The sequence below is a fragment of the Patagioenas fasciata genome, chromosome 4, assembly GCF_037038585.1.
Source record: "Patagioenas fasciata isolate bPatFas1 chromosome 4, bPatFas1.hap1, whole genome shotgun sequence".
Taxonomy (NCBI): domain Eukaryota; kingdom Metazoa; phylum Chordata; class Aves; order Columbiformes; family Columbidae; genus Patagioenas; species Patagioenas fasciata.
Window position 1 is genome coordinate 30,104,110 of NC_092523.1, and position 23,185 is coordinate 30,127,294.

Consider the following 23,185-nt stretch of genomic DNA (forward strand, 5'->3'; position numbering starts at 1 on the left):
TTATGCTACTTTTTTTTTTTTTTTTAATCCTGGCATGCCAAAATAAAATCGTGTCTAAATCTTTGATCCTCAGATTCATTTATCTGTACTTATGAGTGTGAGTTGTCATTGACTTCGGTGTCTTTAATGAATGAAGCTCATGCACAGACATTTTTTTTGTAGTTAAACAGCATCTGAGGTCCTGCAAGTCATTGTTTTAATAAAACATGAAAATGGTAGAACTCTTTAACACATACTTTCATACATCGAAATGCTACTTTTAAATTCAAAATTAAATACTGCTGTTAAATGTGCCAAAGGGGGTTTGTTTGTATAACATCTATAAATATATACTTTGTGTGTTTGTGTGTATACACGTACACATATGTATGTGTATTTGAAAATTTCATGTTATTGAAAAAGAATATAGAATTCTTTTTAGGCTTATTTTGTTGCTACTACAAAAAAATAATAATGAATAAGAAAGATAATATTGCTTTTTCTCTCCTTTGAAGATTTGAAAGCCTCCTTAAGGAGGGTTGAACATGAAACAGGTGACTTGAAATTTCTGAATAACCAATATGTACATAAGATTAAAATGTTGGAAAAAGAGAACAAAGCCAAGACTGAAAAAATTCAGCAGCTTCAGGAGAAGAATCTGCAAGCAGTGGTGCAAACACCTGGTGAGTGTACATAATCACAGATATTTTAACTTCTCTCTGGGCTTTTTTTGGCTCTTCAGAACATAATCATTTTATCTCTAGGAAGAGAAGTTACTACAGTAAAGTAACTATCCAATAGAATAACATTACCTTTTGAAAGTTTTGGCTCTGAATCACAGTCTTTTTCTCTGTATGGAATAAGTTTCGTTAGCACATCACATGTGTTAGGGACAATTTTGAATACAAACTTAGATTCAATACATGGCTACTAAGTTAAAACATTACTGGAAAGCGCTGTTAATCAACAGGTTTTGCTGCACCTAATTTAGTCAGAGACAGGTTATTTGACACTTGAATCTTTTTGACAGCTAATTGATGATGTATGACTGATTCAGATTTTTGTAACCAAGATCAAAAAGTAGCAAGGTGCAAAATATGTCTACAAAATAATATTCCAACTCTCTGAAAGCTTACATTATTTAAAGGGTCTTTTGATAACTTAAAATGTTCTGGATGTTATTTTCAGGCTAATTTCTTTTTCCATGGTTTCATTTTTCTTCATTTTTTTTCAAGGTAAGGGAAATAGTGAGAAATTTTGAAATAGTATTTTCTTTTTGAGTCAGTGAATTACCTATATATTTTTGGCATCTGAGAGAAATTAATACGTAGTTAGATGAAATTAATATTCCTCTCTATTTTTCCACACCTTTCTGTGTCCTTTGCTTCAAAGATGCCATATTACACTTTTTTCTGCATACTTGCCCATTGGTCATCAGTCTTCTGGGATTTTTCTCTACTACATCATCAAGTATTGTATATTCTTATTTAATCATGTGATAAAGAGGAATTGTTCCCTCTAAAAATAATACTGTGTTTTGCTTTATTTTTAATATAAAGTTACCATGCAAGAAAATAACCTACTGTGCTTCATATGATATTCATTCACAGAAATGACAATAGGATAGAAGGAAAAAACATTACTAAACAATGCAGAGGTTAGTTCAGTCGTAAAATAGTTCTTAAATATGAAAACAAAAGGTCTTTTGTGATGTTTTAATTTAGCTTCTTTAGTAAGGTAAATCACTAATAGATTCAACAAGTTTGAACTGTATAGAGCATTTAGGGTTTTAAACACTGAGGAAAATTACTTATACTGAACTTTGGATGTTTCCTTATTATAAAACTGAACTTTGACAAAGCTGATACTAACTGACAAGAATGGTATTGTCTGTACAAATTTTATCAACTTATTACAGAGAGATTAAAATGGTGACATGTGCTAGTTCAGAAACAGTGGAATAAATGGGAAATGTAATTTTGTGTTAAAGAAGATGACTCCCTTGCTTTAATTTCAAGTAACAGGCATTTGGGATTGGGCTTTTAGGTGGCAGAAAAAGGAACATTCCCTTCAGGCGACAACGCATGCAGATAGACCAGCCTGTCCCTCCATCAGGCGTTAGTGCCTACCCAGTTCCTCAGCCAGAAGACCCTTATATCGCAGACCTTCTCCAGGTGGCTGATAATCGGTAATGTAACAAACTTATAAATTTTGAAGTATAGGTGTTAAATACCCGCAGTGATTTTCCACCTCCACCCTCCTTTTACCTTTCAAATTTGCTTCAAACAAAATGGTATTTGATGATATTTTAAGAGCTCTATAGTTCTGAAATAGGATTTTGCTTAGTGATTGACAGTGCTGCCTGTGGCAGAGTTGAAATGGATATTTAATAAGCTGCTTGTTTTATTAGAGGATTTCTCTTGAGATTTCTATATTGGTTTTACTGTCATACCTAATTTTAGATACACTGGAAAAAAAGCTGACTGTAATGCTTTGCTTAAGGGTAAACTGATTTGTTTTGGAAGACTAAAATATTCTTGATTTTTGTAATATTATTTTTGTCTTGAGAGCCTATATTATGAAAGGTTCAAGTAAATTATTTTTTCTTATTTAGTTAGTTTACATTGCTATTAGCTAGTTTACATGCCAAGGTGTTGGCAGCAGGGGGACTGCAGGTGTAGCCTCTCTAAGAAGATACCAGTGGCTACCCTGTGCTGGACACAGCCGGTTCCACCTGGCTTCAAAACAGACCCACTGAGCCCATCAGCCAAGCTGGTGGCTCCCTTGTGAAAATGAGTTTAAGAAAAGGGGAGAAACAATGCTGCGCAGTAACACTTAGAGGGAGGAGAAGAAAAATATGAGAGAAACAACTGTTGGGACACCAAGGTCAGTGAAAAGGGAGGGGGAGGAAGTAGGTGCTTCAGGCACCGGAGCAGAGGTTCCCCTGCAGCCCGTGGAGAAGACCATGGTCATGCAGGATGTCCAGTGCAGCCTGTGGAGATCACCACTTCAGAAGAGATAATTGGTAAATGATCTCCATGTCTTTATCTTGACCCATGAGCCTTTTCCTCTTATTTCTCCCCCATCCTGTTGAGAAGGTGGAGTGAGAGAGCAACTGGACAGGGTCTGACAGCCAGCCAAGGTGAACCTGCTACAAAGTCTCAAACAACAGCTCTGCATTAATATTTTGTATGAACAAAACTATTTTTTCTGAAATATTTATGTTCAGGAGCAAAGAGAAAATACTAATATTGAATTTTTGTAAACATATGATTCTTCCATGAATCCACATTATAAAAGTATATTGCTACATTTCAGAATTCATGAACTTCAGGCAGAAGTAACAGAGCTACAGGAAAAACTGGAGATATCTGAACGTGGAGTGAAAAATTATAGCAAACAGGTATATTTACAGATTTATTATTGTTTAGCTGTAGTAGCTATTGCAATGGTCTTGATTATAATTTGCGTTTTAACCTCATTGGGAAAGCATTGTAGGGCTTGAATTACTCATGTAATTGTTCTACAATTATTCTAACTTGCCTATGTTGAGCTATTTCCTCTGCTTTTGGAGACAGCAGCAATGATAAAATACTTGCCCACTGCTTTTGCTGGTATATTTTGTGCATTAAAATTACATTAAATAAGCTAAACTTGATGGTCATAAACAGAGTTTGTGTATGTCTAGGGTTTTTTAGAACAGATCCAAAATAGTAATTGATCTACACATATCTTAGGATATTTTTTTTTTCACTGTTTAGGCTCATTATATTTTTTCCGTTTTAATTTTTGAAAGGTAATTTCTGAACAACAGATTTTACAATATTTTAGAGTGGATTGATAAGATAGGTATAGTCTTTAAGTGAGGCAATGGCATCATTTGTTCATATGTTGTTATAATTGCAGTGTCTGGGATTAGTGGACACCATCCTATCTTTTGTTCACATCTTGCTTTTCCTCTTCCAGTATTCCCTGTTTTTCAGTGACTGAAGCAGTCACTGCATTAGCTGATTTAAAAGCTTTTCCCCTAAATTTAAATGCTGGTCTCAGACAGTTAATTTGCAACATTCATTAACTTCACTTTAAAGGAAAATTGTTGGTTTCTCTTCAAGAAAATTAGCGAGTAGGAATTGTTTCAGGGTTTTTTTTAATGAATTCTATTTGATTTGTTTATTTTTCTTTCAAATAAATCACTTTTTTCAGAAAAATCTAGAAGTAAATAAAAAAAATTATATTAAAGATAAAAATTGCATTATTAGGTGCGTATCTATTTACTGAATGTTATATAGGTGTTTATATGAAGAAAGGTTCTATTAAATGTTATAGAACATACCAAAGAACTTTTTTCTTTTCCTCGAAGGTTGAACTAAGAGACAAAGAAATAGAGCGTCTCATGCTAGCATTGGATGGTGGGCGTTCTCATGAGGTTCTCTCTCTAGAATCGAGAAATAAAAGTAATGAGAAGCTTATCAACCATTTGAATTTGCAGGTAATGGATTTATTATTGTTGTTTAGTCAAAACTAAAAATACTAGCAACCTAAAAAAAACCCCACAAAACTTCTAGCTGCTTTTTTTTTTTTTTTTTTACATTCCATTTACGCTTTAGGAGCTAACAATGATACACATACTTATGATAAGGAGTAGTTCAGTAGATAATCTCGTCAGACAGTGGGGAATCTTCCTCACTGAATTCAAATGGTCCCCACCTTTACTCCAACATAACTTGCAAGGGAAGGAGAAGCTTAGGATAAAGACATTTGTGTTTACTGTGCGTATTAGCATGCATTCAATATTGGTCTCAGAATGAGGATATAAAATAATACAAGACAGGAAGACAGGCTGGAGTATGGATCAAGTAAAGCCCATCTCTGGATTTATACCATTGATTTTTCATTTTTCCAGCTGAGTTAGATGTTTTGTATACTGCTTTTGCATGATGTACAATGGCATGAGAGCATGAGAGCCACGTTGCAGAGTTGATTAGCTTAGATTCAGTGCTCCAAAATTCCAGAACGAGCTATGGCTTGGAAGCAGTACAGCTGTGTTCAGTGTTCCTGAATGAGGAAGTCATCCTGAACACAAGCTGATTGTACAGAGTATGAACCTAGAGCTGCATAAAGCAGGTTTTGGGTCATCAAGACTATTTGCTCAGGCTCAGTGCCAACCACTTTTATTCACTGACAATAAACAGATGGATATGTCTATGTAGTAGTATTCACAACTATGAGAGGGTGCAGACTTTCTTTTATGTCTACAATAATACTTCTTTCTGGAGTTTTGAGGAAAATTGTGTGGACATGGAAGTGGAGCTCCTCTGTTATCTTAAATCTTTCGAGATAGTCCAGGCTCCCATTTTCCTTCGGTAGTATACCTTATTATGTATATTTTTTATTCCTACTCTAGATCCCTGCCTTGCTTCCCTTTACTCTCAGATAAGGATATATTGGGAAAAAAACATGTCTGCAGAGCTGGATTTCTGAGGATGGTTGTGGTTAAGGTGCTGAAATATGTTGGGGGCAAGAGGTTTTGGGAATCTGGTCTGTAAAGCTTCACATTTGTGGAGGAGCAACAGTAAGACTAAGCCTAGCAAATATACTACAGAGGTGGAGAAAAGAGTGTGTCCTGATATATTCTGAAATGTAGGGAAACTCTCAGTACACTGGGTCTACCAGACCAATGCCCAAGACAGCTTTCTATATAGATCTCTGCTTTTCAGTACTTCGTTTTTAGAATACACCTCAGGTTTTGGAGACGAGATGAAAATCAGTGTAGTAATCAATTCCTTCACCTTGCACCTTGTGACTTTACAAGTCACATTTTTTCATGTGGATAACCATTAAGTTCTAAAAATAGAAAATCCTGTCATTTTTAACAGGATGTCCCTTTTTTACTATGGTTGTAGAGATAATATATTTCATAAGATTGAGAGGAACTTTTTCTACCTAGTTTAATAATACATATTAATGTTTTAATGAAAAATATCTTTCAGGTTGAATATCTTCAGCAAACAAACAAAGAACTTGAAAATCGTATTCAAGACCTCCTGGACAGTAAACAAAATGTGACCAGTGAGGTAGTGCATTTAAGCAACAAAAATGAAGAACTGTGTCAAGAACTGAATGAAATAGACCACTTGGCACAGCAGTTGGAAAGACACAAGGAAATTGTGCTCGAGACTGCAGATAAGGAAATAGAAGAAGCAAAGGTAATCACTGGGGTGTTACAGGGTGAAGGATCTGCTTAGCTCTTACCTATTTTTGTAGCTTTGCATTGCAGCACATGATCTGTGGGCTTGTGAAGGAAGACTAAAAAGATATTTTTTTCAGTTTATGTAACATTATACAAAATTGCTCATGCAATGATTTATTTAATTGTTGTGTTCTAAAAGAGCATGAATGTGCATACCACAAATGTTTCGTGCTTTCAGTTCATAGGAGATTTACTAGTTAAAATTCGGCAGATTACAAGGAACTAATTATACTTTATTTTTTACAAGAATAGTCTGTTTCCTTAGGTTTTTTGTAACAAAGGAATTGTTGCCATTTTGAATATGTGACTTTTAACATATAGGTTAATTTTGGTTGATAGAAAGAAATTGAAAGAAAACACAATGAAATACAGGATCTTGAAGAAACAGTAACAAGGCTTAAATCAGTAAGTAAAAACGCTTGCAATTCTTGTTTGTAGCATTTTTATCATACTGTCATCTGTATGATTCTTTTATTTATTATAAAAATTAACAAGTAACAAGAGAAGTTTTATAGTACCCCAAAACTCCACTGTAATAAATTACTAACTACATCATATTGTTGCAAAAATAAACTGAAAGAAACCTCTGTAGACGGCATGGTTGACTCTGTCCTTATTGTACGTTTCCTTATGTCTGCTATCTGAAGTTGTAATTTCCATTACAATCATTTTTATCACAAGTGGGTTATAACATCTTAGATGATTTTCTTCATTTAGAAATTGCTTTGTCCCTTAATCAGCATGTGAATAATTACACAATACTTGGCTCCCTCAGAAACAAAGCATAGTAGCTCAGATGAAAAGCATCAGTATTATCGAATCCTTGAAGACCAAACTCTTTCAAGCACGAAGTGCGTTGTGTGTTAGTTGAGTACAGTGTTTTGTGGTTTTAGTACTTCTACTGAACTTGAAAATACAAAAATATTTTGTTTTCAGGGCACCAGATTATAGGAAAGACATTCCAAATAGCATTTGATTAGCTGCAGAGTTGGGTTGACTGTATTGTTATGTACTTCAGCACCAACAGTGTTACTAAATGCTATTAAAAATTATTTCCTGCTTTAGTTATTAGTTTTTTCCATGTTTGCATCCCACTGTCCTTCTGGTCAGTTTCTTGAATTAAACAAGGTTTAATCTTGCTTGTTTTGTTACTGATTGCAAACTATGTCAAAAGTAATGCTTACTTTGAAGTAGTAAAAAGTAGTATAAAAACAATCACAACCTTTAACAAATGTTAAAGTGTAGAACATCCAGGTTCAACAGAAGTAAACAGTATGGAATATTAAAAGTTTAACAAAATGGTAAATATTTTTTTCCACTTCTAATTTTTGTAATAATACTTGTTACTTCAGGAGTTGTGCTCATGTCGTAGGGAGAATGAGAGACTAAGTGAAGAACTCTTTGGAAAATCAGATGATAAAGAGAATCTTGAAGTGCTGTTAAGCCAGCTCGAGCAAGAGAAGCAAAGGCTGACAGAAAAAACAGAGAACTTAGAAATAAAAGGTAAATCATCAAATGATGATCCCTGTAAATTATCTACCTATTATTTTTGAAATAAACAACCTTACTTAGTTAAGATACAATTAATAATACCAATATATTTTATATATGTAAATTAAAAGACGACTGTAGGTTTTCAGTCAGAATTGAAGGGAAAACTTTTTTCACAGAATGATGCCTTCTATATGTATGTGAGAACTGAAATTTGAGCTTTTTTCTGTGATCTCACAGGACATGCTAAGACTAATATTATGGCAGTTTCATACAAAATAATTTCTTTTGCTCAAAACTGCCTTTATTGTCTTCCTGTGCGAGTAAATTCAGACTGTGTTTCTTGAGACCTTTAACTAGTTGAATCTTGAAAATCTCCAGGAATGGAGATTCCACAGCATCTCTAAGCAATCCATTCCAATGTTTATTTATCCCCAGAGTAAAAAAAAAAAAAAAAAAAAAAAAGAAAATCCCCTCTATTGCTTGTAATTACCCGTAAATTGCCTGTAGCAACTAATCAGCTTTGTTCCTTGTTTACCTACTGTGAAGAAACTGGCTCTGTGTTATCTCTAACACCCTTTTGGTGTTGTCATTCTGCCTCTTCTCCAGGGTGAACAGCGCAGTTCCCTCAGCCATTCCCCACAGGACAAGTATTTTGCTTCCTGACCAGCTTGGAGGGCCTCCCTTGGGCTCACTCAAGTTTAGCAACATCTTCCGTGTACCAGAGGGGACAAAACTGAATACAGTATTGTAAATGTGATCTAATGAGTGCTAAGTAAAGGGGAATAATCACAGCCCTTGATCTGTGTCTCTGCTGATACAGCCCAGTATGCCTTTAGGCCTCTATTGGTTCTAAAGGACGCTACTCACTCATGTTTAGCCTGCAGTCAACCAGGACTCCTACATCCTTTTCAGACAATTTTCAGCACAGACAATTGCTAGCAGTTAATCCATCCCAAATGCAAACGTCACGGAAATTCATGAGGTTCCTAAATAGTTGTTCTCATTTCTTTTTCTGCAGAACGAGAACTTGTTCTAGAAATAGAAAGAATGAGAGTAGAATATGGTATAGCCCTAGGAGACAAATCTCCATCTCGTCTAGATGCATTTGTAAAGACTTTAGAAGACGACAGAGATTATTATAAGCGAGAATTAGAGTATCTTCAGAAAATGATAAAACGAAGGCCCAGCCCAAGCCGTAGGACTCCAGAGAAGGTAAAGTTCTTGCCGTCGAGACAAGCTGAAAAAATAATGGAAGTCCTGTAGAACCATTGAAGGAGCTATCAAATATATTTTCAAATTTCATAGCAGTAAATTACTGTAGTAGTTTGTAAAATTACATTCTTAACATAATAATTAACTGAAACTCAAGTGAACTTGCACTTTATTTTCCTATTCATGTTTTATGGTAGCATATTAATTAATTATTTATCAGTTTATTTGAAATAGAACTATGTGATGAGCAGAAAAAAGTTGATATCTTGTTAACCATTTTGCTTTTTCTCTTTAACAGTTCTTATTATTTAAATTATACCACTAGTGCATGTGTTTTTCTTGCAATTAAATTTCACTATGTATGTGTTTTTCATGTATTACTAATAGCATGAATTCTTTCTTCTTTTTATATGAATTATCAAAATATTTTAATCAGTTAATTTTAACGTAAATTTTATTAATCACTTTGCAGAGTGAAGATCTTAGATTGATCACCAGAGAAAGGGATGACCTACGGTCCATGTTAGACAGATTTGAAAAACACATGATAGACATTCAATCCAATGTCAAATTATTGACTGCAGAAAGAGATAGATTAAATGTTCTTTATGAGCAGGTAAGAAGAGAGAGCTTATAATTGGCATTGAAATAATTGAACAATGCTGGTTGTACTGTTGCTTATTTAAAATGAAAAAACTTCTCTCTGTAACAGAATTGGAGGAGACAGACCTACTAGAATACAACCAAGAATAATAAAATATGTACCTATCGTCATTACTTGTTAACAAAATTATGTAGAGTATTAACTTCAAATCTATTATAATGTACTGTAGTGCCATTTGGAAAGGAGAAAGATCAGGGAAAAAAAATCAATAGAATACATGAGAAAGTTGGGTAAGGATACAGGCTACAAAGCAAGAAAGAAGTAGTTAACTGATAAGAAAGCAGCATGAATTTAGGCAATGCTTGGAACAGTAGAAGGGTGATGAATATGTTGGCAGCATAAGTTGTCATGCCACTGCATGATTTAGGGAATATATTTTAGTTATCTAAGGAAAAATAAGACTATAATAGCACTTCTATTGTAATAACAGCATTGCAACTTTTAGTGTATACACTGTTAGTGTATACACTGTATTAATTGCAAGCCACATATGCTAACAAACAATAACCTTTTAAAGTCTCAGGGTGAATTGAACAGGATGAGAAGAGAAGCAAAACATAATTTAGTTTCTCAAAGTCAGGTGGAAGAAGAAAGAGACATTGCACTGGCTGACTTTAGAAGACTAATGGCAGAAAAAGAAAGCCTCCAAGAAAAATTGAAGGTGAGCTTTTATAGCTTCATTGCTTACAGTGAGGTGACATATAGGGAATGCTTATACAATAACATCATGTTTGTGTTTGGCTGTCTGTCAGTTCCCCTTCTCAATAACTTTTGAACTTATCTGATTTTAAACTCACTTCAGAGAGCTCAATGAGTTGTCTGAATTGTCCTTGTAAACTCAGTTCCTGGGTGGGGATAGGGGGAGAGAAAAATGCTTTAAGTGTCTATGGGCAAATACGGCATCACCTTGTGTGAAGCCCCAGCCACAGAATGCTTTTGTGTGTATGCACTACTTTGAAGATGCTTGTGTGTCACATGGCTCTTATCCCACAAACTGGGGACTTTATAGACTTTTTCATATAACTAATCTTTAGTTATTGTTGTGTTTTGTAGCAGAATATATTTTAAATACCATATAACTGAACCATCAAACATAAATTCATAGCAATCTAAGTGTTGTTATTTTTCAACTTTAAAAAATATTTCTTAATGCAATTAGGTCATCAATATAATGTATACAAGCTTTTTTAAAAGTCCTGAACATTCAGAAATATAAAATCATATAAACTGACCTATCCAAAGCCAGCATATGTCAAGACTGACCGTATGATGAGTGTTTCCATAGTTTGATTTACTACCACAGAAACAGAGAACCGTAGTGTATCTGAATGCGGTGGCAGTAACCGACTTCTTTGCTTAAAGCATATGCCCGCAGTGGAAAAGGTATGCTTCCAGCTCCATTCTTTCTTCTTGTAGGTGACCACCAACATTTTGTATGTATGCCACTTTGAAATATTCTCACAAAAATGCTTATCTCGAGCATTTCTAGGAAGTTTCAGAGTTTGATTAATAATTTCACTGCACTTGTGCACAGAAGTCAGAGAACAGACAATCTAAAAAAAACTTCATAGACTTGGAGAAAGATCAGTTAGCTTTGTAATCTTGTCTTACATTTCATATTAATGATAATTTCATAAATTAATTGCAAACAGCTTGAGCCACTAAACTATATATGCTTGAAACCTTTCATGTTGCCCTGTAGTTTAGTAATCTTTCTACAACAAATCACAAATATTAATTTAGTTGGGACCAAATAGAGATATACTTTCTATTTAAAAACAACAACAAAACCAAACTCAGTATGTTATATTAAACTGCAGTGGTCTATTTTCAGCTAATGCTCTGTAGTTTAATAGAGAGAACTTGGCGTTTGGTCATTCATCAAAGAATGTAGTGCAATGTTTTCTTAAACATTAAGCTTATATTTCTGTGGTTAAATCTAAAAATCTGTATCTTATTACATGTAATTCTATATTTCCATTTCAGATTCAGCAAGAAGCAGCAAACCTTGAGAAATCAAAGATGCAGCGTGATATTTCAGAATTGGAGAATAATATTCAAGGAGTAAGTGCATTTTTAGGAAGTAAGCTTTTATTCTATTTTATTTATTTTACTACTATTCTATTTTAGGATAGACTTTTCAAGCAATTAATTTTGTTAGCTGTTTTCCACCCCAATTTATTTAAAAGCCAAGTTGTGATAGCTTTCTACAACAATACAAAGTTTTTGTTTTGTTTGCTTGTTTTTTCTAAATTGCAGTTCGAGATGGAAAGGTGTGAACTGAAGACTACAATTTCTATCCTGAAAGAAAGAATAAACTCTTTGGAAAATGAGTTAAAATTGAAGTCCAGTAAACTTGCCCAGACATCTGATGATTCTTCTCAGTTTAAAACTGAGATTTGCTCACTTCAGTAAGTCTAATACACAAAATGTGGCGGTTTTTTACAGATGCTAACATAATGTTGCTTATCCTATGACTGTGTAGCGGAGTGGAGTTCCTGGAAAAAACCATAAAATATTTTCAAAATCACTTGCTATTGGTTTTGTCTTAAGGAAAAGTAAGTATGACTGAGGAAAGTGCTGTGCTGGCTTTTCACAGGAAGTTCCTCCTGGACTTATTTGAGCACCAGATATACTGATAATTTTTATGGCTAATTGTGAATGAAAGTTTTCTCCTTCTGTAATTGTTTCCTCTAACAGCCATGTTCTCTGCTTGTGAATGTATCAGAACAGAAAACTTCTAAAAGGATTTCCAACTGCTGTTTGTTAAAAGGGAGACAGATGCCTTTGCAGCCTGCAGCAGTAGGACCAAATTGTGCTAGTTCTACAGAGATGTCAATAATCCTGAAAATGTTATGCCAAGCATTAGACATTGATATTCCACAACTGAGTAGTTCACAGTCATTCTGTAATGGCATTTTAGTTGAGCTGTTTTTCTTGTGTCATTCTCTTTCACGTGGTAATACTATCACACACATACTACAGTTTTGACAGTTGATGTCTTTTGATCCAAAGACACAATCTCTGGGGATTTGACCAACTTGCTCAGAACTAGAGGATCAAATATACCCATGGATTTTTAAGGCACATTTAAACCTGTGGCATCATTGCTGCACTCTTTTAAAGTTGTTTTAGAAAAGAGCTCCCGTCAGCTATCCATCACATTTGATGGAACAAGAAGAAGGCTTAGAGAAAGTGGAAATAGAGTGTTGAATAAATTGGGGCACAAATTTTGAAATCTGGTATTTGATTTAGGTGGAAATTAGAGCCTTTGATGTAAGAGTTCACTACAGGATAGATAATGCTGTAGATGAGATATTTTGGATGTTTTTCAAGTGAAACCAGGATCTGTGACTCACACCCCACTCTACTCCTCACCTGAACGGTACTATACTGCACTGTGTAAGAGCACAATAACAGGGCAGATGGCTATGAAGAACTGAGGCTGAGAAGCAGGCCTTGGAGTTCATCTAATGTTCCCAATTGCACAAGGAAGGCTGTTTGTAAAACAGTGTATTTGTTGGTAAAATTGTGACAATATTCCTAAAAGTGAAATATTTTGTTGGGTTCCTTTTAGTGGAAAGCATTGATATTATAAAAATGAGGTGATAAGGAGTAGGGCTACAGTCATTTCAGCATTTGGTTCTACTTTGTGCATGGTGGCAATTTGTTACAGCTGTGTTTGCCGCCCAGCACCTTCCCCTCCCCCCCGCAAAGTTTAATTCTAGGTTGAGTGAGAGCAGTCTTTATCTGTGGGCATGCTGTATTCCAGATTGGTGTGGGTTTTTTTAAATGAAAAGCTTTTGTAGCTTTTGTAAGATCTCACTTCTCAAGGGATTTTTATTTCATGACCTATTTTGTAAATAGTCCATTTGATTACTTTGAAGTTTCATTTTACATATTTTTCCTAGGTCACTGATATTTCTTGCTAAGCAAAACAACTATGTAGGTAGATGTTTTCATATATCTTTCAGGCTCTTTATTTCTTAAAAGTATGATTAGAACTGTAGCTGTCAATTTGGTTGCTGCTCAAAATGTGGTGTGGCTGATAATCACTGCTATGAGCTACATATCAAAATCTTTATAAAGCAGAGAGTCAAAACACACAAGTAACAAGAGTTACATGATGAAGGTAACAGAAAGCAGGGGAAGTGAATATTTCAGATTATTATGGTGGTTCCACCGAGGTTCCATTGCTCCATTTTGCAGCAGTGTTGAGGTGGACTTGCTGCAGGGGTTCAGATCAACGTCTACCAGAGGGGTTAGTATGACACAACCCCATACTGCTGGTTGGTATGACATAACCCTATCATGAGGTTGCACTGAAACTGTTCCAGCACTTCAAGTAGCTTAAGAGCCATAAGTTAATGACCCTGAACAGATCCCAAACTTCTTTCAACTGTATACTGATTTTCCAGGCTCTTAAATGACCAGCTCCAGAGGTCTGTTGAAGATTTACAGCACCGATTGTCTCTCAAAAAGGATGAACTGCAGTCAGCTCAAGAAGAAATTGTAAAGTTAGAGGAGAAAATAGGTAATCACTAGGTATTTTTATGCTTATTTCCTGTTTTCTAAATAGAAAGTACTTATTCTTTTATTTATAGATAGGTTAAACCAGAGGAGCGCTTCACAGGATGAAGCAGTCAATGTGCTTAGAAATACTATCACTGTTTTGGACAAAGAAAAGGACAGTCTTCAAGAAACTGTAGATGAAAAAACAGAAAGAATTGCATGCTTAGATGACAACTTGGCTAACAAGGTATGTGCAGTAAAACTACTACTTTGTGATCCATCTGGGGATTTTTACAACAGTTAAATTTTAGGGAGACATTTTGCCTCAATGACAAAGTTTGTGCAGAACTTTAGATATCACATAAACACTATGTTTGGACCTAGCCAATACAAAGAGTCATTTGCAAACTCGTTAGGATTTTAATTATGACTGTTAGTGTATTCCCTAAACACTCCAAGAAAATAAATAAGTATTTTTTGCATTTTGTACTTGGAGGTATTTATTGAGATATAAGGTGTTAGCATGAGGTAGGAGAACCTATAGCTGACTTGCATCTTTTTTGGTGACAAGGCAATCCTTCTTCAGTAAAGAAACTTGGAAATTTGATTGTGCAAAGATGCAATTACTTATTGGTGAAGGGTTAAAATGTCTAAACATAAAGTTCTTTGATTTGAGGTATCCTGTTATGTTGCAATATAATAATACTTCATACAACTTGTGCTTTTCTTTCTCTAGGAAAAAACAATTACTCATTTACGTCTAACTCTCTCTGAGCTGGAGTCCTCAACAGAGTGAGTAAAGACTCTGATGCCTTCTTCAGTGGTTTTGTTTTATCTAGTGGTTTTAAAGTGAAAGTAGATGGCTATTTTAGTTGTTTTGGTGATACTGAGTTGACTCTGTTTAAGTCAAGTAAAGGAGTGTACTGCTCTGAGGGAGATGTACACAACTTTTGAAGAGACTTCTCCTGCAATTGAATTGCAGGCAGCTAAGATAGCCCATTAACAAGCGTTTGTCTATATTTCTTTTCCTAAACTGGTAACATTTCTTAATTCTCAGTTAAGAAGTACCTTTTTAGTACTCTGAGTACTGCACTAGATATTATTATATTGACTTAATTATTGGCAGGTCTTAATTATTGGCAAGCTAATTTTTCCAGCTTAAGCTACCGGTACAGTCTTAATTAAAATATATTTATGTAGCTTTTAGCTGGGCTTCATCTGATCTTCTTGCCTCTTTTTAAGCATGACTTTTAAAACTGTAGCGTTTAATAACGAAATATTTAAACACCAATATTGAAACACTTGAAGACCGTTGTAACTGAGCATTTGGTACACTGATGCATGAAGTATCTGGCAAAAAAACTAATGCAGAAGTTCACTGAGCTCACATAGTTATGTTTCTACTTTTCTGTTTAATCTATTCCTTACTCTTTTGATTATTGTCTTTCAAGTGTAAGCTGTCTTCTTCCTTTATGGTTTATAAAATATGCAATGGCTAATATACTATAACCACTACCAAACATGGATAAACATAAGTATCTTTAATTACTGTTTGTTTAATAAGATACATCTTGCCAGAGACATCTTCCAAGTTGAAGATGAATTCGATTTTATTTGTGCATTCTGACATTTTAAATCCTTAGCTTATATTTGTTTAAACTCAGTTTGCCAGCCTTCAGAGAGCAAGAAATTTACCTTTTTTCTTTTTTTTTTAAAAAACCCACAACATATCCAAAATCCACATCTGATCATTTTCAGCAGTATGTGATATAGTATAAGAAGGGACAACTTAAATAAGATTTTCACTTAATAGCCATATCAAGGACATGCTGAGCAACAGAGACCGTGAGATATCTAGCTTACGTCGCCAGCTTGATGCGTCCCATGCAGAGCTTGCAGAAACAGGAAGAGTGAAGGAAATAGCTCTGAACGAAAACAGACGATTGCAAGATGACCTGACTACAGTGGCGAGAGAGAATCAGGTATGAAGGCAGTACACAATACTGAAGTATTGAACTATTTCTTGCTTATTTCTTGGTACATCAAAACCGCTATATCCTCACTTCTGATTTGGTATTTCTTGAACACCGGGCTATTAAAAATGACTGGGCAGAAACTGCAAAAGCAATTACTTTAGATACTTTAGCGCCGTCAATGCAGTGGGGTAGAAACAGACAAGCTTTCAGTTTGTCACCCTTCCTCAAATTAAAAAAAGAAATCTAAATAAAATAAATCCAGGGCATAATTGTTTCTGCTATGATGAAATTGTGTTAATCGTTTGTATCACTTGGTAGTTGGTGTTTAATTGGTAAAAAAATGGGTTTATTATCTGTGGAAAAGGGATTATTAAGAGAGAGCAAGAAAACACAAAAGCAGATAGTGGATTATTAGTCAGGTGAGAGGGAGGAGATTGCTAGCACATCCGAATTCGTTTTGGTGCATAGTGATTCGTTAGTGTCATCCACCTAGTGTCCATGCAGCATTGGGTGTATTGAGTGTGGTGTGCCATGTTTTGAGATTAGAATGCTTTGGAATGTAGATTTTAATGTTTGTGTTCTTTGAGCCTTGGTAATGGTGACTGTAAGGAGAGATTGACAGGTTTTTAATTTCCAGTTCTGGCAAGGTTAGTTTCCATTCATGTGTGTCACTCTGCAGGAACTTTTTTTGCTAATGAATTGAGTTAATGTTGGGGTAGAAAACACAAGAGGGCTCAAAAGCTGCAAGACACAGGGAATGAAGAAAATTTATTTTTAAGAGATGGTAGTCCTGAATAGTCTGAATTTGTTTCCTGATTTCAGGAATGGATAAGGATGCACAGTCCATGGGAATAGGAGGGGTTCCCTTTCCATTGTGTCAAGGTTGTGTGGGGGTTTTAGATGGTGAATTCAAAGGTGCCATCTGTTTCCCTGGAGAAATGTTCTTATTGGATTGTCTTTGCATTGGTAAGGTAGGTGTCATGGTGAGGTGGTATCTTGGTGTTCAGCTATATATTGCAGCTTTTTGTGTGTGTGGGTTTTTGTTATTTGTGGAGATTCTGTTCAGGTACTTTATTTGACTACTTGCAGAGTTTTATGTCATGTATTTTTATTTGTACTAGTTTTATATTATTTCATATTTCCTTAGCTCTCTAGTAGTTATAATCTACCTCCTTTCTAACAGCTAGCCAGTAGCTTTAGGCTGAAACACAGGTGGGAAATGAATTATGATTGTTCAGTGGACTATGAGTTGGTTCATGTGTATTCCTGGTCAGCTTTCCAGACAGGAGGTATACAGTCCCTCTCAGCTGCTGATGGCTAAATGCAACTTCTTGTAAAGTGCATGCTATAAAGACAACACTTAAACTCACGTCAGTTACAGAATCAAAGCTAAAATAAAATCTTTAATGCCTTGAGGAATTACCTATTTCCGTAGGGTACCACTGAATATTTTATTGAAAGATGGGCTATCTCAAGTTGATGGTGTAGGTTAAATAAAATTTTTACAAGACAGAAATAGTAGAGAGTTTCAGTCAGTTAAACTGTTTGGTTACCGTCATTATTATAGTTGTGGCATCTTCATCTTGATATGTTCTCCAAGTTAAACAAATCACTGGTGTGTAAGGCTCACTCAGGAGCATAAGGGACCCTTGAAGAGTCTGTTTGCACTCTTGCCAATCATCATTGCTCCATTTCTTCTTCCTTGGAATTCTCTGGGTCTGTGATCCATGGCTTGGAGAGCCTGAAGTGTATTCAGTTTTATTAATCCCTCACGCAGTTTGAGGAATGAAATGAGTAGGTTTTGTGCACCAGCTGATTACTACTGACCAAAAGCCTCGCAGCTCCAAGTGCATGACAAAATTGTCTCTGTATAATAGAATGTGCGCATGGACGATATATGACAAAAATGTTCAGTGTTTTATATACATAGATATGTGGGTATATTATTGAAATTAGAGATGCCATTCACAGGTATCTACTAAGATGAAATATTAAATAGTATAATAATATGATGACTAAAGCTTTGCCAGTGTGCTTTGGACGGCTACCACAGACAAGTGAACTGATTTCAGCATATGCTACATAAGGCACCCAGAAAAAAGGCTGCTGTTAATTAATATTAATATACCGGAGGGAGGGAGGGAGGGAGGGAGGGAGGGAAGGAAGGAAGGAAGGAAGGAAGGAAGGAAGGAAGGAAGGAAGGAAGGAAGGAAGGAAGGAAGGGAAAGAAAGCAGGCAATATCTTCTACACTCACTATCAAATGTGGGGTAAATAGAAGATGATACTTGCCTTTTGGGCTCTCTAGGCTAGAGAACTCAGAGCAAGGTGAGAGCTGAACCTGAGAGAGCCAGAGTTAGCAGCTGCAAAATCTCAAACAAATTCCATGGTGCATTTTTGATGTCTAGGTATGATCTTAATAATGCATCTAGTTGTTTTATCTTGCAATTCTACTTGAAAATAAATGGTATTGTATTATGAAGTTGACTTTCTAGTGACACAAAACTTTCCTTCATTCAGGGATAGTGAATCTTAAAGCTCAAAAAGTCCCAGCTCCCAAACATCTGTGTGTTGAATTTTCCAAAGATCATTAGGGTTTGTCATCAGGGAAGCTGCAGATTTTATGAACTGGTATGATATTCATGATTATTCTTGCCTGAAAAACTCTTTGGTGTATCTAAAGTAATAGGGGATATTTCTGAATCTTACAAATCCCAAAGGACTTTGACTAAATTACTTAAATTGGGATAGAATAAAATCTAGGGCATGTGCAATTACTTTAGTCTGATACAGTAATATATTGTGATTCATTTACTCTAATGCACTGTTTTGCCTTTATGTAATCTCTTTAGGCTATCAGTACTGAGCTTGAAGATGCAATACGTGAAAAAGAAGAAATGAAAACCAGGGTTCATAACTATATAACCGAAGTTTCCAGATTTGAGACCTTGACGGCTTCAAAGGTAGAAGTATAATCTGTAGGCAGATCAGTACATCTCAGTAATGTGACCCTTGATTATGCAGAGACATCCAAAATAACCCCTCTCCTGGGAGCCTTGAAACTCAGTAACATCTGCTAAGTTTAATAAAACAGAATGCTATCACTGTGTTAACTTACTATTTGGACCTGCAAAAGCAGTGATGCCCTTAAATAATTGCCAGATAGTGGGATTAAGAAAATCAAGGAAGATCTACTTTCTTCTGGGAAAAAAATATAAAAAAATATAAGGAGTAGTCATGACATAAGATCAAGCAACTTGAAGGTACAGTGATCACTGCAGAATGATTTACCATTTCATTTAGGAAAAAGAAAACCAAGAACTGTTAGAGAAGTTCCGAATGCTCCAAACACAAGCTGAAGACTGGGAAATGAAGGCTCATCAAGCTGAAGGAGAAAGCAACTCAATACGACTTGAACTGCTTTCTGTAGATACAGATCGGAGACATCTCCAAGAGAGAGTGGAACTTCTGGAAAAAGAAATTCAAGGGGTAATAAGTTGTGCAATGAAATTCTGTTAAGGAAAGTGGGATAGATTCAAGTGTTTTTTAATAAAGTCAGCATACTGTTTTTAGTGCTTTAATGGAAAATTTTTCCTGCATGTGAATATTTCAAATATGGACACTGAGTTCTTGAAACAGTAACTGATTTTGGTTAGATGTGCTTTCCTTTTCCCTTCCCTACTTTCCCAGAATTAGAATCACAGCGTATATTTTAACACCTTTAGATTTCTTCTGTTGGGTGATTATTGCTATTGTGTTATTGTCTCCGTTAGAACGTTTTGTTTAGTTGCTTCAAAATATTTGCACATAGCTTTATGAGTATTTTGTAAGCTTAGCTCTTAAATTTCTTTGAAGCTTTGAATTAAGTATTTGAAGCATTGGTGGCTGGAGTAAAGGTAAAAATCTTGTAGTAGTAGTCCAAATCCAGAATCAGGATTCCATAATACTGAAACCTAGACACATAGCATAGAAAATAATGAGGTTCGTATTTTAGAAGCAATACCTTCATAAACATCAAGAAAGTTTTAGAGTATAGCAACTGTGAATTGACCATATTTTGTCTCATGCTTTTAGTTAACCAGAAAGAGTTAGAGACTTGAATATTGTAAGCTAAGTTAAAAATATATTGTATCTTGGGGGTTTTAAGCTTTTAATTCTTTTCCGAAGCTGGAATCCAGCCTCATTCTGCTCTTGTATAGTACTTGTATAATTCTTCAAGATGGTGATTAAAAATTGCACAGTTGGTTTATTAGTTGTTCTTAGCTTAGTTGTTCTTAGTTGTGATTTAGGGAGAGGAAAGGAATGTAATATAAAGTTAATTTTATAGGGAAAATTAATTTTGAAGGGAAAAGAAAGTATTAAAAAAAACCCTGTTATCCAACAGAGAACTGTTAATGTTTAACACTGAAGGGGTATCCATATATATCTATATATATCCATATTGTCTTTGTTTAGCATATTGCTGCACATCAAGCATATGAATCTCAGATCTCCTCAATTACAAAAAATATGTCCAAATTGGAAGAGGATATTAAACGTGAAAAACTGGATAAGTCTTCTGTGTTGGCCGACCTGGCTTCTGTGAGGGAACTCTGCGTGAAACTTGAGTCTAACAAAGAACTTTTGTCTCGACAGCTGACATCCAAAAGCATGGATTACGAAAAGGTAAGCAGCAAAGGCAAATTTAATTTGCTGTAGTAAAATATCTTCCTTCACTTTTAATGGTTTTCAGAGAAAAGAATAAATTACTTCTGCAAGCAAGGTGAGTTAATTTACATCACTAATTTTACATTTTTATATAAATTATAAATTTTGCAGTATACAGATCTATATCTGTGGGTGTTGTACAAGGAGGAGTTTCTTTCATTTGTCATCACTACAAAATGTGGCAGCAGTAGTTTCTGCTATACCACAGAGACAAATTATATTTATTTGGGTTTATGTACTGTTTTTTAAGCTTACTCAAATTATCAACTTTTATAAAAAAGTGAATAGCGCACTTCTTATTTTTATACTAAAGACTTTTCCCTAATGGATTTTTCAATAATTGAAATTTAGACTTGGCTGAAGTTCATTAAATACTTTGAAATATTTTAAACAGTTCCTAGTAGTCACAATTTCTGAACTCTTTTCTTTACAGCTGACTGTTGTGTCTTTACTTAGTGACTTGGTCAGGCTTTCTGTTACTCTAATATTCAAGACCTTGAGAACAGTAGTTCTCATCCCCACAGAATTCTTTGATATTCATGGAACTGATGAGGAAAAGAACCATTCCAACATTTTCAGCAAAAGCCAAGAAGCTATTTGTGAGCTAACCTAGTGGAATAGAATGAAGTATAGCAAAGATTATTTTTGCACTTGTGCAAAAACCTACTGCTCTTAAAAGCCAATTATGTTCTAGGTGCTTATACAAGCATTTCCAGCACTCAGTAATCCAGCTCCCAGTAACACAGCTTGAATAGTTTTTAACTAAGTATAACTAAATAATTGTAGGCTTTAATTTGTTCTGTGACCTCATTTTCCTGTTCATTTTTATGAAATTTCTAATAATTTCAGTTTTTATATAGCTTTTCACGAAAGAGAACTCTGTGTGTTTGTAAACCAGTATATTAATAATGTGTAAAATTTGTGCCCTAGGTTCTAGGTGAATTAGAAGACATAAAATCAGAAGCAGAGCTACTGAAAAAGCAGTTATCCAGTGAGAGACTTACAGTTCAGAATCTTGAAACGTTGCTGGCTACTTGTAGAGACAAAGAATTTCAAAACCATTTAACATCCCATGAGAAAGATTCCGAAATTCAATTACTGAAAGACAAGCTAACACTTGCTGAGAGCAAACTGTAAGTTTTAACAAGTATATGTGTTTCTTATGTGGTTTAGAAAGAAACTTTTTCTGTTTGATAACACTTATTCACAAAGTCAAATTCTTGATGGCTGAGCAGATTTTTGCAGCGATGTCTTTTAGCCTTTCATGGCATCATTTATTTAAAGTTTTTTTACGGGTCTTTCATATCACTTTCAATAATCAGCACCCTGGTGGACATCAGTTTAGCACAAGCAGTAAGCCTACATTGAAAGGAAGGAACACCCTGCTGAATTCTCACAGTCTTGAGAATAAATACTCAGTTTCGCTCTGGCTTTGTCCCCAGTCTGACTCCAGAAAGTCAGCTTCACTTTCTCTGCTGGTCATGACTCTTTCTCACATCAGTCAGCCAGAGGAGGTGATACCTTGCTTGAAGTTCACTTGTCTGACAAAACTCTCCCATCTTTTCAGTGCAATCACTAAAATCCTTTCCTTCTGAGCCTTTTAGTGAACATAACTACCTAATAGCAAAGTAGCTGATCTGTTGCAGACATTGCTGGATGTTATTTCCATTACAGAACCAGCCAACCCATGATAATTTTTAAATTTATTTAGCTGCTGAGTACATCCATAAATACATGTATGTATTGCAGTATGATTTGCATATTTAACCTTTGCATCAGAGTGTATCAGTTCTCAGAATATTTAACCACCTCTCTCACAGGTTCTGATTTTCTTCTTAGCTTCAGGAAACAAGCTAATTCAACTCTGCTTTCTAAGGAAAACATCATATTCCTATTTGGCTTTGAAGAGTTTAAATATGGTTGAATTATTAAGAGAACACAGATTTTCTCAATCTTGAACTATGCTTTATGTTTTTATATTGGATAGTATTCTGAAGTCCTAACTCCTTTAGAACACTGTGGATTCACCAAGCATCTGAAAGCAAATTGAAAGTAAAATTTTACCATGTGTGTACTGCTCACAAAAAATACCAGGTAAATTAGGTCCGTGGTAAATGTGAATTGCTCACCTATTGAAGATGCCCATTGTCCTTACTTGGATTTAAAAAAAATAATCGCTTACATAATAAATACTGAAGTCATAGTGCTTTAAAAAAGCAACTGTATTTTTGCTCCTATTCCTATGAAATGTTAAGGAAAAACTCTCATAATTTATTGTTCCTTTGAAGTATAAATAGAACTGAACCTGCCACCTGCACTAAATGTGGCCAGCACTTTCCATTGTAGCTGACTGCAACTTCTAATGCTGTGCATCTGCCTAGAGTAGAAAAAAG

At 35.1% G+C, this 23,185-nt stretch overlaps 1 protein-coding gene across 1 annotated transcript in view; it reads left to right on the plus strand.

Annotated features, from left to right (window-relative positions):
* CEP135 (centrosomal protein 135) overlaps positions 1-23,185 on the plus strand; it is a 38,635-nt gene that overhangs the window by 9,450 nt on the left and 6,000 nt on the right. Inside the window, exons 4-23 of the mRNA XM_065836211.2 lie at positions 495-662; positions 2,026-2,167; positions 3,298-3,382; positions 4,340-4,468; positions 5,970-6,185; positions 6,569-6,634; positions 7,582-7,732; positions 8,742-8,935; positions 9,408-9,551; positions 10,117-10,260; positions 11,586-11,663; positions 11,859-12,010; positions 14,018-14,133; positions 14,204-14,358; positions 14,848-14,903; positions 15,925-16,093; positions 18,938-19,048; positions 19,389-19,574; positions 20,541-20,750; positions 21,723-21,925. Coding sequence (XP_065692283.1) covers positions 495-662; positions 2,026-2,167; positions 3,298-3,382; positions 4,340-4,468; positions 5,970-6,185; positions 6,569-6,634; positions 7,582-7,732; positions 8,742-8,935; positions 9,408-9,551; positions 10,117-10,260; positions 11,586-11,663; positions 11,859-12,010; positions 14,018-14,133; positions 14,204-14,358; positions 14,848-14,903; positions 15,925-16,093; positions 18,938-19,048; positions 19,389-19,574; positions 20,541-20,750; positions 21,723-21,925 — 2,875 coding nt within the window. The remainder of the gene's footprint in view (positions 1-494; positions 663-2,025; positions 2,168-3,297; positions 3,383-4,339; positions 4,469-5,969; positions 6,186-6,568; positions 6,635-7,581; positions 7,733-8,741; positions 8,936-9,407; positions 9,552-10,116; positions 10,261-11,585; positions 11,664-11,858; positions 12,011-14,017; positions 14,134-14,203; positions 14,359-14,847; positions 14,904-15,924; positions 16,094-18,937; positions 19,049-19,388; positions 19,575-20,540; positions 20,751-21,722; positions 21,926-23,185) is intronic.